This window comes from Hippocampus zosterae, chromosome 1 (genome assembly GCF_025434085.1).
Source record: "Hippocampus zosterae strain Florida chromosome 1, ASM2543408v3, whole genome shotgun sequence".
Taxonomy (NCBI): Eukaryota; Metazoa; Chordata; class Actinopteri; order Syngnathiformes; family Syngnathidae; genus Hippocampus; species Hippocampus zosterae.
In genome coordinates, this window is record NC_067451.1 from 17,566,257 (window position 1) to 17,581,864 (window position 15,608).

At 42.3% G+C, this 15,608-nt stretch overlaps 1 protein-coding gene across 2 annotated transcripts; it reads left to right on the forward strand.

Annotated features, from left to right (window-relative positions):
• Positions 1 to 4,912: 4,912 nt before the first annotated feature.
• pitx2 (paired-like homeodomain 2) lies at positions 4,913 to 14,586 on the forward strand. 2 transcript variants are annotated; one of them, XM_052064961.1, is made up of 5 exons: positions 4,913 to 5,149; positions 7,071 to 7,136; positions 9,588 to 9,734; positions 9,883 to 10,082; positions 13,357 to 14,586. In XM_052064961.1, the coding sequence occupies exons 2-5, from the start codon at positions 7,091 to 7,093 to the stop codon at positions 13,903 to 13,905; spliced, it is 942 nt and encodes a 313-aa protein (XP_051920921.1). In that variant the 5' UTR covers positions 4,913 to 5,149; positions 7,071 to 7,090; the 3' UTR covers positions 13,906 to 14,586. The 2 variants fall into 2 exon arrangements, with proteins under 2 accessions (XP_051920921.1, XP_051920931.1); XM_052064971.1 differs by lacking the exon at positions 9,588 to 9,734 and having other exon boundaries at positions 4,914 to 5,149.
• The last annotated feature ends 1,022 nt before the right edge of the window (positions 14,587 to 15,608 follow it).

Consider the following 15,608-nt stretch of genomic DNA (forward strand, 5'->3'; position numbering starts at 1 on the left):
TTTTTTGTATTTTAGAAAAAATAAATTTTAATAATGTAACCTGCTCAATTGTAAATGTTATTTCTCATCAATTTAATTGATGAAACAGTTCTTTAACTTTGTGCCATTTTTTAAAATAATTATTTCATACCAAATATTTCATTCAATAATTGAACATAAAATTGAATAAATACATTTGGTTCATTGGCGACTTGACCACAACAACTACTATGGCCCTCACGACCATGTTAACGAATGGCCCTGACTTGACTAAACGCTGCTCAAAAGTCAAACTACAACAATTTCACATTATCAGCACATCAGCTGATTTTTTGCAGAACGCTACAAGATGGCCTCACGGTCACACATACTGCTATGTGTGACCGGGATGCCCCTTGGGTTTGTTCCATGTGGTTTGAGGCCCCCCCCCCCAAAAAAAAACAGTGCTGAAAAAACTATTTCTGCACGAGAATGACGACAATCCTGCGTCCTGCATGGACATATTTGTTTCCGATTACAGCGGAGCATAATGGATTCCTGCTGCCATGGTGTCAAACAATCGGCCGCCTTCAAAGCTCTACGGAGGGGACACGGGGATTAATTTCACAACAAGCGACACGATTTGGCTGGAAGTACACACGTTATGTGGACATGTGGACTTTACAGCTGCAGGAGGTAACAGAGGAAGAGAATATGGAGTGTTTAGTGCCAACTCACACTGGGCCATAACAACTGCGCTTCAGCCGCTCGCCACTTAGTCACTCCAGCTGCCACCTTGCACAATGAAAATAAACATAACAACTAGCAATTCACATTGCTTGAAAAATGTCTCAGTCATACATATGCATGCATCAGAATGAATGGGACTGATTCTATCGTGAGTTTTTCAACATAACTCCAATGTGCACAATAGAAATGACGAGAAATCCTTCAGAGTGAAGTTCACTGTATGAAACACAATGCTGGTGTCATGATGTATACGAGTGCTCATCTGGCCAGTTTTTCTCGCACACAACAGAAATGAGCCAAAGGGCAACAATTGCTGAGTCAAAAAAAGACCAGTGCAGTCACACACCAAAACATACTTTACACTGTAAAGTAATCAATGCTACCATCCCCCCCGACCTTCCCCCCCCCCCCCCCCGCCCCCTCTCAACCATGATAAACATCACCTTGCACAAAGAAACCAAATGTCTTCAAATTATCAGAGGCGGGCATCGTGTCAGACTTAAGGAACGTACGTCAGTCCATTGCTGTTTCCATAAATATTTGAGGCCGATACACATGGAGTCAGCCAATTGACATTAAGAATGTTATTTCCACATCACACACAGGCGCCGTACAAGCCGACACACAGCCAAATAAAGAAAAAAAATATGTAAAAGAAAAACAACGATCACACACACACACACTGCATGGCAATTGGTGAAATTAAAACAATTATTCGACACATGTCATGGAGGTCACACAGGTTTCTTTTTATTTTTGTTTCTGTATTTGGCTGCATGTCAGGTGTGCGGCACCTGCATTTGACGTATGACCGGAAAGATCCATTTGGGACCTTGTTTGGTTGTCATTGACGATACTGGGCCAGCTTAAAACACTGACTCCAGAGCACTGACAAAGTCACCGGACTGGCGATGCTCGCCTCTGCCAATAATGCAGGCGAAATAGGGCTTGTTCTGTCATGCATGTCAAAAATGTTATCAGAAAATCAAAGTGGCCGTACCTTTCACCAGTTATTCATGACAACAACCACCTTGCCACTGGTGTCAAAGCCAGGTCCTAAAAGTAAAACTCTTCCAACAGTTTGGCTTTCGTCACAGGTGCTTCTACTCAACAGGCAGGAAAATGAGCGCATCTGTGGCTGGAGCCAAACTGTGGCAGGGTTTTTACCTTCTGGACCTGGATTTGACACCTTTGCACCTTGCACAAGAGAAAGAAATGTGATGTCTCTGAAAATTTCACTCAAAAAGGGCCTGTTAAGTTAGACACAAAAACATATACAGGTATTCATATAATGAATGTGACCACTCCTCCCGCCACTTTTCCATGATCACCATCACCTTGCACAATACAAACACCATTGACTTCTCCCCTTCGTCTTCCTACTGCTTGGTCCCTTAGCGCCACCGACAGCCAAGAAACATGAAAGCGTGCTTTTAAAAGTCGACACCTCCAACAGGCCCGGGCTCTCGTTAAGAGTCAGGAGAGGTCGCCGGCGGGGCGCGGGTCACCCTCGCTCCTTTCTCACATCAGCGGCGCTTTCAAGTGTCCTCCGCAGTCGCCGCGGATGACAACAGACGATCAATAATGCGCTCAAAATGAAAAGAGGGAGCGAGGCGCCGCTTCTCTTTTTTTCCCTCGCTTACTCCTGCTGCAGCCCCTGAGGCGGAAGATTTGGCAGCCTCCTCTGAACTGGAGGCACTTTGCACCTTTGTGTGCGTGAGAACCACCACACTCCTGACAGCTTGCCTTCGCCACCGCCTTCCTCTATGAAGAAACAGAAGACCATCACCACCCTTAGAGTGTGTGTGTGTGCGTGTGTGTGTGTGTGTGCGTGTGTGTGTGTGTGTGTGTGTGTGTGTGTGTGTGTGTGTGTGTGTGTGTGTGTGTGTGTGTGTGTGTACGGAACCGTTGCATGCATCTGACAGCGTACATGTGTGTGCATCATACATGGGAGTGCTACTACTGCGCTAGTGCATGTCATTGGAAGCTCAGGGTCATAGTTCAAGTACTTCTGCGGACAACATGTAAAGTGACAACTCATCAAAAACATTGCAATTGGCTGGCAACTGATTCAGGGTGTCCTCCGCCTAATGCCCGAAGACGGCTGGGATAGGCTCCAGCACCCCCCGCGACCCTAGTGAGAATCAAGCGGTTCGGAAAATGGATGGATGGATCAAAAACATGCATGTCTCCTTCCTGAATTGCTTCCAAGGCGCCATTGGGCAAGGCACCCACCCCCACCCGACAACTGAAAACAAGTCGATTTGAGAAACACACATCAGTAGAAAAATGACCTCAGAAAAATTTAATTGATCATTTCATGACCAATTGTCATAGGTGTTTCAAGCCCCATTTTAGGAGTGCTTGAGCACTCCTAAATTGAAAGCAAGAAGCCTTGAATTTTGTGAGATGATTTATTGTTTTGTTTTACTACATATCCTTTAAAAAGGCTCGGTTATACTATATCCATAAAGTACATTGTTGAAATGTAATATTTTAACATCAAAAGTAGCACGCCCCCCAATCCCCCTTCAACCTTGCCTCAAAAAGGTTTTGTTTCACTCAATCCTTTCTCCAAACAGGCTCTTAGCACGTAATCTGCAAGAAGTAATACACTGCCTTATACATGTGCCTGGCTTCAACCAGGATATATGTGGAGCAATTAAGTTCAACCAATCAAGGCTAACTCGCGATACTGTAATGGCCCCTTCTCATGTTGCTGCATTGAATTGTAGCTCACTGTTTCTGTTTTTTGGGAGGAGCTTCCTGCTGGGTTTTTTTTTGTTTAGTTTTTTTTAGCAAGGAAACAAAGAGAGTGCTACTGTCTTGGACTGAGAGAAGCTAGCTGTTGTTTGTTGCGCCAAGATGCTACAAACAAGCTATTTTTAATTACAGTTACATTTCGAGGAGAAATTATTTAATTTTAAATGATGATAGTCTACCACATTCAAATTAGTCAATTCAAGGACTGTTTTTTTCTGTGTCAGCGTGAGTGAGGAGAAAAGAGAGAATATTACATTCGTATTAAGATTAAAATTATTTGCAACAGTCAAATTCTGTTAACATGTCTTTTACATACTGTGCATTGAATTTCAAATAAAAGCCCCAAAAATAAATCCAAGGTACATTTTGTGCATCTTTCATCACTACATACTACTTTGTATGTAGTGGACCTGCTGAATCAACATGAGTCCCCCCCCCCCCCCCCCCACACACACAACAACAATCCATTCCTCATATATATGGCTACACTTTAAATAACCTTAATTAGATTTGATGGTTTCATCACAGATGTTCCCCAAAAGTCAAATGCTTCTCGTCCAAAATTGTGAGCATTTAATTTAGAACATTGAATGTATCTTGCCTGGCACCCCTAAATCCTAGAATCGCCCCAGCGTGTAGCTGTGTAGATATCTAACCAGCTAAAAGTCTCTTAATTGTTGGAGCTGCCTTTACGAAAAAAAAGTGCCATCAAAAAGCCAAAGACAAAACAAAACATAAATGTTAGATGCTCACTGACTATATTAACTTCACTGTGAGACAAAGTCAAACAGAATTTTAAGGCCTCTTCATTTCTCCTGTTTCTTTTTCATTCATGTAATTCAGCATTTTATCCTGTTGCATTGTGTGGATTTTATTGTCACCCTTTGTTTGTCCTTCCAATTGGCCAGTCAAGTTGGTGTATGCGCATTTATCACAACAGAATGGGGCGACCTTTACTGAGCAATTAAATCATATGTTTGCTTTCCAAAATTCTTACGAAAATAATGTGTGTGTGTGTGTGTTTGCGCGCGCGCGCGCGCGCGTGCGTATGTGCGTGTGAGCAGTGGGCGTTAATTACCACTTTAATAGGCAGTATGACTAAAAATGTAAAAAGGGGATTAGAAGGAGAGGGTGGGTGCACGTCCGGTCTCTGCTGCACTCCTGACTTAACGTACGAATATTGTCGGGTGGTGGGGGGGGGGGGGGGGGGGTGTCGTGCGTATTTTACGACTAACTGGTTCCACGTGTAAATATGAGTGGGGAGAAAATGGGCCACTAATGTGTTGACTTTAATTGCAGTGGGGCTGATTTAGTCGTTATTTAGGCTCTTCTTGTGCCGCCCCTGGGTGCACTAGCACACCCACTTTCAGGCACACGCAGGCGACGAGAGATGGGGGGGGGGGGGGCGGGGTGGCGATGGGGAGAAACGGAGAGTCTTTCAGAGCGGAAAAAAAGTTGGGGCGTGCAGAAGAGGAGAAGAAGAGCAGCGGAAAGAGTGCGTGGACTTGCTCCCTGACAATTTTTGGGGGGGATGAAGTTTACCCTTTTGCTTTCTTTATTTTGGGGATAAAACGAAAATCGACGGCGACAAGCAGGACGTTCCAGTTGCGCACCATATGTGTGTTTCGCACGGTGGAATTTATCTCATCAAGCACATAACGATAGACGGCCACGCGTGGTAAGACAATGTGCTTATTTCTGTTCTTTCTGCCATTTTTCATATAAGCTAAATGAAAGTGACCATCGGTTGTGGGGCAGTTGCACGCAAGGTACTCAGAAATGCGAATAAATGCCAGTATAACACTCATGACTGCCTTAAATAATTTCAATATGGCAATTAGTATGTTAGTAGAGCGTAATAAACACACACACACACACACACACACACACACACACGTGTATGTGTGTGTGTATATATATAATCGACGTAAGAAAGTGAATATGATTTCTACAGGAGTCAATTGCGTGTGGAATATACGAAAGGTTTTGCTTAAATGGCGAAAGGAGAGCGGAAATATGTGCCTTAAATGATAATAATCATCATGTATTGTTGGAATATTGGGAAATACCACATATTTGTAAAACGATGTTTTTTTAATTGAAGACACGTTACTATGGTGTCAATTCAACGTGAATATAATGTGAATAAATTACGAAATAAGGAGAGAACGTTTGTCTGAAATTATTTAATTGATGATGGAAGGCTACATTTCTTAAATTAATTGCAAGTGAACATGGATTCAACAATGTCAATCGAACATGAAAGAAGTGGTGAGAGGTAAAATTTTTATTCATTGAAGACGATGATGATTCATTAACGCTAATAATGAAGATTGGTATGATGAAAATACATGAATTTTTTTTACAGCAGAAATGTGAAGAAATAAAATAAGAAAAAAAAACAATTAAATACTTACTCTGCTCGATAACAGTAACTCAAGATAAACGCGAGGTTACTCGGTCACTCTCGTCCAAAAATGTACACATAAAAAAACTCAATTTGTAACATAATAATTACGTAGTCCCAATAATCACTCTCGTGTCCATTATACCATACAATACTAGAAGAACAAAAAAATAACGAAACAGGAAGCGTGCACATACCCGCGTGTGCAAGGACCGGCTTTCTGTCTACACCGGGCCAGGTGCCATGATCACCCCAACCCCCACCCTTCTCACCCCACGTCAAATTACAAACGACAGATGGATGTTTAAATTGGTGTTGAATATTGTTGTTAAGAATATGACAATTAGTAGGCGGCCAATATGGAGTTAAACATTTATTTACTAATTATATAATCACATGACAGATATTACAGTCACTGTGGTACGGAATTGTGCAATCCTTCATATTTTTAGGTATGAACAGCGTCGTTTGTTTAGTTGTGTCATTACTCAGCAAGAAGGTGTTTGGCACATTATCTCAGTGGAAGGGGTAAAAATACTAAACGCCCCAATAAAGTGGTCGAAATTATAAGATGTACCCTTCTTGCTGTCAGATTTTATGAAGACGTGTAAAAAGTTCTGTCATATTTGCATAACGGAGACGACGAACAGCAGGATGAGGAGAAAATGGCGGCCGCTGACATGCAAATTTGCATTATCATAAGCAAACATTCTAATAAAAGCCCATCTGTGTTGGCGTCCTATAATGAATTTTGTAATATGCTCACGCACCCACACGCTGACATCTCAATCAAGAGCCTTAATCCGGGAGATTTTAGCGCAGCCACGTCGCGCGCACGCGCGACATACTGTACACATGACGAGTAAATAACACCTTTTTGCCAGTGATTGAAATACGCGAAAACATCAAGAAAAAAAACGTGACCTGGAAACGAAAATGTTGATTTTAACCCCTGACTGAGACAATATTGCTGCTTTTATTGAAATTGGTTTCAACTGTTAATATACATCGATTGCGTACAAACTTAAATCGCAAACTAAATGTTCAACATATGCATGAAAATAATAACAAACGTTATTTTTAAGCGTATATGTTCATATTGTCTCTATGTTGTCTTTGTCATGTTATTACACAGTATGTGTTCCCTGTTTACCTCTATTAATTTTTATTTTGTTTGTTTCCCCATGCGCAGAATAGATTTCCTCCGTCATCATGGAGTCCCACTGCCGCAAATTGGCCACCACCTGCGCACAAATAGGTAAAATATGAATGCATATGCAGCAACTTATTGTGCTTTTCTTTCTTTCTTTTTTACACGGACAAAATTAATTGTTGGAAAATGTCTATTAAAAATGCTTGTTATCATTTACTGGGACGCATCATCGACACAGACATATTATATAGGACTTCCAAATTAAAGACAAAACTCACCAAATAAACATTCAATACAATTGAAAAAATGATAATAAGAGGCCTCCAGCCCATTAAAAAGCGGTCTTTATTTGCTTTCGTTGCTCTATACTTTAAATTGACAAGTTTTTTAAACAAAAAAATATATATGATGTGAAAGATTGGGCAGTAGCGCGTTGGAATTTCGCGCCTGGTTTCACACGGTGAAAGAACCCTCGGACTTGCAGCCGATACCTCCAGGCTATTCATTGTCTCATACTGACATCTGGTGGCCAGTTGCGGATTTACAGCAGCACTAACGAGCGCTTAAAAAGGCCTTATAAACAGGAACGATGGTCGTCAATTTTCAGAAGAGAAACAGGCGGTTTAAATCGCAAAAAGGCACAACAAAATACTGTATGCCAAATTCTCATCGAACAACACAAAATTGACACGATTGCTCACCATTGCAAATAATGATGATAACGCTTTCGTATATGCGTGGATAAAACTTTTCAGCATTAAGCCGAGGCGTGTGTCACGCTTATTGTTAATGACGATTGATTAGGACTAATAGAACGTGACAAGCAGTGTGTGCGCATCCGAAACAGTGCGTGTAATGTATGCGGCTCTCGTTGCGCTCTCCACTCTGGGGAAAAAGCACATGTATAATGAAAGCCATTCGTGAGCAGGAATACGCTAATGGAGGAATGTGATGTGTCCGTAATCCCGCCTAAAAAGGCTTGTCGCCCTCCAACCCCCTCCCCACCCACCTCTCTCTCCATGCACCCCACCTACTCCCTGCTTTATTGACTGAATTGTTAATTAATGGCCCATGTAAAGCGGAGACAGGGAAGATGAGGAGACGTCCGAGGAGGAAGACATAATCCACTTCAAAATGAAAATAAAGCTGAAAAAAGACTAATACTACTATTTGAACGATTAATGATAGCGTCGTTTTCTCATGCATCTAAATTGAATGACTCGTCAGGACATGGCTGCACGTGAATGGAAAGATGGACTTCATGGTCGATGAAAATTTCATTTAAAATAAAGATACAGTAGATCGAAAATTCACTTTTGTGTATATTATACTTCAAATTCTCAACAAGAGTCCGTGTCATTTTTTTTTGTTGCAAGATTTAAATGGTTTTCCTCGGGACTGTGAAACTACAATGTACAATTACATTGACATATAACTTGCTAGACGGACATTTTTTAAATCTGAAATTAAGGAAAATATTGTATCAACTTATGTCCCACTCATTTAACAAGGGGTTAAATAACAAAAAAATGTTTGCAACATCCCAGCATTATTAAAAGTGAAAACAACTTACAATTTTGGTACAGATTTAGAAACATGAGAATGACCAGCATGATTTGCGTCAGAAGACCAGATCTGGAGTGAAACCAGTTCCATCACGTTCCACCGACCGATACATTTCAATTCTCGGTACTGGTTCGGATCGGCTTTGTTTCGTGCCTGAATCACAGCCCAAAACGAACTCGTTGCATCGACGGCAACGGCCCGAATCACCACTTTTTCACGTATGTTCTATGAGGGGGGCATCACAATTGTAGCACGTCTTGATCGAACTTGAGGCAGGTTCTATTTGCGCCGAACTTACTTTGGGCCTTTTGGAATCGTTTCTGACGCGATGGTTCATCTTGAAGTGCAGCAATAGTGCACTTTTAAGTGGATTGAAATATGTTTTTGCTTCATTTTTAAGGGAGTTCGGTTACTGAGAAAGAGCCTCTCGTGGCGATTTAATTTTCAAACTTTTCTTTTTTTTTTTTTTTTTTTTGCTCTCTTGTTGTTTGTTTGTTTGTCTTGGTCTTGGGCTGCTGGGGGGGGGGGGCGCGGAGGGGGGGGGGGCATTCCTCTTCGACGCCCCAAGCACGCGCCTGTCAAGGTAGCGAGTGGGCAGGGCTATAGACAGTGACGTCAGAGAGCGAGAGAGAAAGAGAGAGAGGGAGAGAAAGAGAGTTGGAGGGGGTTGTGTTCGCGCGTCGCGCTTGTGCGTGCTCGTCCCCGGTTCCAATATCATCTACCTGTCCTTGTCACTCCACTAGTCAGCCACCGCCCGCCAGCCACCGCCGACGTTAGGATGGCAGCGCCCCACGGTGGCCCGGTCTAAAAAGCAACTCGGAGTCCGAGCATTTGCTTGACGGGTTTAAAAACACATAGGGGAGACTCTCGCTGTCGGGAGCGGGATTTACAAAACACTCTTCTTTCTTTTTCTTTTTTCTTTTTATTTTTTTGTGCGTTGTGTTTTCGGGGAGCGACCGATGAACTCTATGAGGGATCCTTTAAATCTAGACCACCACCCGCACCACCCATTTACCGGGACTAAACTCGCCTCCTCCATGGCGTCCGGTTTGCAGCCGTTGGTGCGAGCCGTGGACTCCGGCAAGCACCGCATGGACGCGCACGCGGTGTCGGACACGTCCAGCCCGGAAACCGTGGGTAAGAAAAAAAAAAGACGGAGACAGGGGAGATACTTGCAGCGCAGTTTGACATATGCAAATGAAGGATTCATTGGTGGTTCTAATGCAAATGACACACGGAAAAAAGACCACTTCATGTATTGTTTTGATTGATTTATTTTGAACAGAGAAAGAGAAAAGCCAGAGCAAGAACGACGACTCGTCTGACGACCCGTCGAAGAAAAAGAGACAGCGGCGTCAGAGGACTCACTTCACCAGCCAGCAGCTGCAGGAGCTGGAGGCCACCTTCCAGCGAAACCGATACCCGGACATGAGCACTCGAGAGGAGATAGCCGTGTGGACCAACCTCACCGAGGCCAGGGTTCGGGTGAGTCTAAACTGCACAGTTGGACCCACATGTTACATTCTGTCAAAAAGACGATTAGATTGAAGGGGGGACAAAGCAACTGCAATATGAAAAACATAAGACGGTTACCTCCTTATGACTTTTATAGCTACACATATATAATGAATCATTAAGACGCGTGCCTTTGATTTCATTGCATAATAATTTAATTTAGTTACATTGCAATCGCTTGTTGCTGAAAAAGTATCTTTCAAGTCAGAGCGCATCATGAGTACAACTGCATGCCAAAATTAGTACCGAGATAGTTTTCATTGACATCCATATTTTCGACATTTTTTTGAAAATGCGTTCAAGGAGGACAATTAAAGATTTTTTTTAAAAAATAACAAAAGAAATCAGTATGGCCATTGAATGTTGTATTTTAAGCACACTTGAACGTGTGAAAAAAATAACTTTCAAATCAGCGCACATGAAGAAGCGTAAAACTACAATTCAGAAACGGTATTATGAGACCCCTTTCTCTGCGTTATAATTGCACCAGTAAAAGATAAAAACATTTTGGAGCACGATAGAAAATAAGACATTTGAGTTCCCTCAAGGAACAAAAACGTGACACGTGTATGTGTAAAACTGCTTTAGAGACTGATCTAAAAACATGCTTTTGTGACTTTCAAAAAAATGTTCAAAACAGTGAAAGACATGTTTCATCAAGTCCACTCATGAAACACAAACACGCACGAAGGGTTTTTGAAAGATAATTGCACGTGAAAAAAAAAACATTTTTCAGAGCAGAGTAAAATGTGAACATGGTACATAATAATACAATTTTATTAGGAGTAAAATGTCAAAATAGTCCAGAAACGACATTTCATTCGAAGTTTTTTTTACTTCCACCCTTTTAAGTGCTGTTATACAAATGTATTTGCAACAATGGGCATTTTTTCGCAGAGCACGTTATCAACCTGCCTGTCAATTTCTCTAAAGCTAAATATCACATGTATGTGATATTTAGCAAAATGTTTTATTTTTATTTTATATGTCGGACTGCAGCCAAAATAAAAATTTCCCCGATACCACCACCTATCATTTATTGAAAACCAAATTGTCTATTCCTTGAAATGTTATTTCAGGGACTGGGGGGGGGGGGGTCGGGGGGGGCGTCTGTTCGGCGGGCGTGCATGGCGTTAATGTAATAATGTGTCCTCCGCTCAGATTATCTGAAAAACAAATATGCACGCACACTTGTTTAAACACACCGCTGCCTCGAGCCCAATTCAATCACATGCCGCTTAAATTAATATTTAATATAATGACAACCCCTACATGGGAAGATAAATAGTCTTTTCCCTTCCCCATTCTTTTTTTTTTTGTCTTGTCTTGTCTGTCCAATTAGAGAGGTGAGCGCTCTTTTGCGTGTGACGGGAGTGACAGATACCGCCGGTGTGGTGTGAAAGAGGTGCAAAGCTGCTCATTTTGGGACACTGTCGCAAGTTTTCGAAAGGGGGAGGGTGCAGTTAGCGAGGAATTGACACTAGTCACGGAGGAGCGCGCGCGTGTCTGCGTGTGTGTGAGTATGTGTGGATTGTGTTCTGATAAAGACCGAGACAGGAGACGAAGAAATAACACAAAAAGCTCGACCGTCCCGTGCAGCGTAATTGGCTCAAATAATGCTGTGATGTGTATTTGTCAAATATTATACAATCACATAGCATGTGTGAGCTTGAATGAATGTCATTCTGATACTACAATAAAACGGACAAAAGTACATAAATCAATCAAAATATCACGTACAAGCAGTAAATATTGAATAATATTAAATTAACATGAGCGTTTTGACATGGGGCATGCACAAGAACATGTTTTGTTTCAATCATGCTGCCTATAAATGTGTCGCGGGGACGTCTTTTTTTAAAAAACGATTCTTCTATTCGTGAAGCCACTTGAAAGTTGAGGCATTCGCATATTTGAACATATTGAGGAACTATACTTGAGGGGTGTTTTGGGGGTCATACGTGTTAAATTACTGTAAATAAAAGACGCCGTTGAAGGTGGGACGTGCATATGTGTAAATATTTCCTACAAATAAAGGAAGTGCGCAAATTTAATGTCGATCCTGCCACCTTGAAAAGTGAGTGTTTTTTTTAAACGCTTATTCTCTTGAACGGCCTTAAATGTAAACATTTAAAAGTTTGGACGTGAACAAGCTTGTCAGTATTCACCAAGCCACCAATAAATGTGTTTGTGAGACATTCTTACATTCGTTACAATTTAGGTTCTGTTTCTCTAAATTGTAATGTTGTTTATTATTATTAGTTTTTTAGTTTGTTATTATCGGCCTGAAACACGTGTCTATAAATTTCTTTTTTGGGTGTATAAATACTGTAATTAAATGCGAAATCTAAAATATAATAGCCCACTTAGGTGCAGCTCTAATACACACACACACACACACACACACACACACACACACATATATATATATATATATATCATTGTTAATGCAATTGACAAGGAATGAAATGAATATAATATTAACTAAACAATAAAATTAACGTTAATGAAACAATTTGCACAAGCGAGTTAGTTTCACTAAATACAATCAACGATTGGTCATGTCGGTAACCAAATACGCCCAGTCAAAACAGGACACGACTGTTCCACATTTTGTGGGTGCAGAAATGCACTTTTTTCATCAGTTCATTTATCACTATGATCATTATTAATGTAAATTAAGTCGTGCACTTTGTATGCAGCGATGGCTGTTTGAAAGTGCTCTATAGATACCGTTGAGTTGAGAAAACATTAATGTGGGTTACAAAGAGTGAGCGTAGCATTTCTACAACAAACCCCATTATTTATTATTATTATAATTATTTTTATGAATGGTCGTGTACCTTTGGACACGGGTACTTTCAACAAGAATAATACATACAACAAATAATAATGGTTAGTAGGTTGTCATTTTGCACGTGCTAAAAATACAAAATCTACGGACCGACTCCCGAGGTAAAAAAAAACCTATTGGTCCAAATTTTGGGGTGACTGTTTACAGGTTGTTTTATTTTGCAATGCATAGCGTTGAAAATTTGAAAATGTGCACGCGCTGAGCGGCTGCAAACTTGGCTCCGGGAGACTTTCTGACCTGCTGGGATGTCCATTTGTCGTGATTTTGATGGGGGGGAAATAACGCCGTGTGTGCGGGTGTCCCCATCCCCTTCCTTTTTCTCTTCCTCCTTCTCTTTTTCTTCCTCCTCCTCCTCCTCATCTTCCTCCTCCTCCTCGCGCTCCTCGTCAGGTCTGGTTCAAGAACCGGCGCGCCAAGTGGAGGAAGAGGGAGCGTAACCAGCAGGCCGAGCTGTGCAAGAACGGCTTCGGCCCGCAGTTCAACGGACTCATGCAGCCCTACGACGACATGTACCCGGGCTACACGTACAACAACTGGGCCGCCAAGGGCCTGACGTCGGCCTCGCTGTCCACCAAGAGCTTCCCCTTCTTCAACTCCATGAACGTCAACCCGCTGTCGTCGCAGGCCATGTTCTCGCCGCCCAACTCCATTTCGTCCATGACGTCGGGCATGGTGCCGTCGGCCGTGGCGGGCTCCAGCCTCAACGGCCTCAACAACCTGAACAACCTCAGTGGGCCGTCGCTCAACTCGGCCGTGGCGGCGCCGGCGTGCCCCTACGCGCCGCCCACGCCGCCTTACGTCTACCGGGACACTTGCAACTCCAGCCTGGCCAGCCTGAGACTGAAAGCCAAGCAGCATTCGAGCTTCGGCTACGCCGGCGTGCAGAGCCCCGCCACGAACCTGAGCGCTTGCCAGTACGCCGTGGACAGGCCGGTGTGAGACGCGCGCACCCCACTAAAAACAGCCCACTCCACCCCCACTCACGCCCACCCTCGGAGGTAGAGAGAGAGAGAGAGAGAGAGAGAGAGAGAGAGAGAGAGAGACAGAGCGAGACAGACAGACAGACAGACAGAAATTACCACACTGAGCGTCGATTTTCCCAAAGGGGATGTACAGTGATCCAAAACTCAAATGCCAGGCATGGTGGTCAGGTTTCATCCACAGGAACAAGAGACTACTATTATTATTGTATTCTGTTTTTCCCCCTTCCATAAAAGGGCACTTAAAACTGAACCACTGAAAATGTTTGTTTTTATTTTCTTTAAGTTTTATTCCCCGATTTGTTGTCTGAAAACTTGTGTATATATCCAAACATCTCCAAAGATGTGGTTCAATTTATTAACGCATGCGTGGTAGGGAATAAATAACAATGTTTTGCTTGGAAACAAAAGTTAAAAAAAGAGGGGGGTGTAAATACTAAAACGCACCGCATTGGTGGGTTTCTAACATAATATAAAGTTATTATTATTCATGTCTGTGTGAACATTTTAGACTAGTAATCCTAGAGGAAGAAGAAGAAAAAGCGCATTAAAATGTTCCTGTAAAATATTTGGTACGGATCGCCCCACCCCACCCAAATGTGTTTTATTTAATGGAAGTAAATATATTGTTCAAATCCTTCCTTGCTTGTTATTGAATCATCTTTTGCTCGGGTTACCGTATATGGAGGGGCACATGTGACCACTCCAATTGTGTGACGAATCTATAGATAGTGGGCAACAATTGGGCTGCGCCAGTACACATCAACGCAGACGGCACATTACGAGTCTGAATACATGTCTGTCTGCCCCGGAATCAACAAACAGGAGACACACAACGGGGGTGGAGGAGGGGGGGGGGTCTTAACCACACAAATATATACAGGTACTGTAGATACATTTGGGCAAAGGTGCTCATTTGCATCAATGCATTGTTGCATAACGCAAGCATACCTGTAGATGACTCATCTAACTGTCCAAACACGGATGTTTCGGCGGGGATTTTCCAACCGTGTAGGCCTCGGAGGACACTCCTTCTCTCGGGTACAAGCCGCTGCAAGCTCCGGCGAGGGAGCACCGCGTAGAGGAAAATATATAAGGACTCTTTTTTCCCCCGATTACTGTCGGCTGTATTATGATTTTACATATCGATTTTATTCTCATAATAAAAATAAGTAGAAATGTTTGGCAAGAAAGGGAGAAGTAGTCAAGTCCATTCTGCATTCCAAGAAGGGAAAAATTAAACAAGAAGGCGCAATTGCATGCATTCGTTGTTGCATGAATTAAAAACAACACAGCGTGTCAAAAAACGTGGAGGTTTCGGCGCAGGGAGTCCATCTGACAAACCGAAGATAAACGGCCTTCGCTCCACTACAAGCGGCCGCGTGCATGCACCGGCAGGGAAGATGGCTTTTTCCACAAATATATATTTATTTATTTCCCCCTCTCTCTGTCAATTTTTAATCTCCAGCACTCTTTGTTATATCGCGTTTTAACTAAAATAGCCACACACACTCTGTATAGCAGGAGAGAGCTCTTGAGTGTTAAGCCAGTGAGTAATGCTGCATAATAATAACTAAATAATAATTAATTAAATAATAATTATTAAAAACATATGTAAATTGGGAGCAAAAGCACACACTGCATAGTAACATGATTGCATAA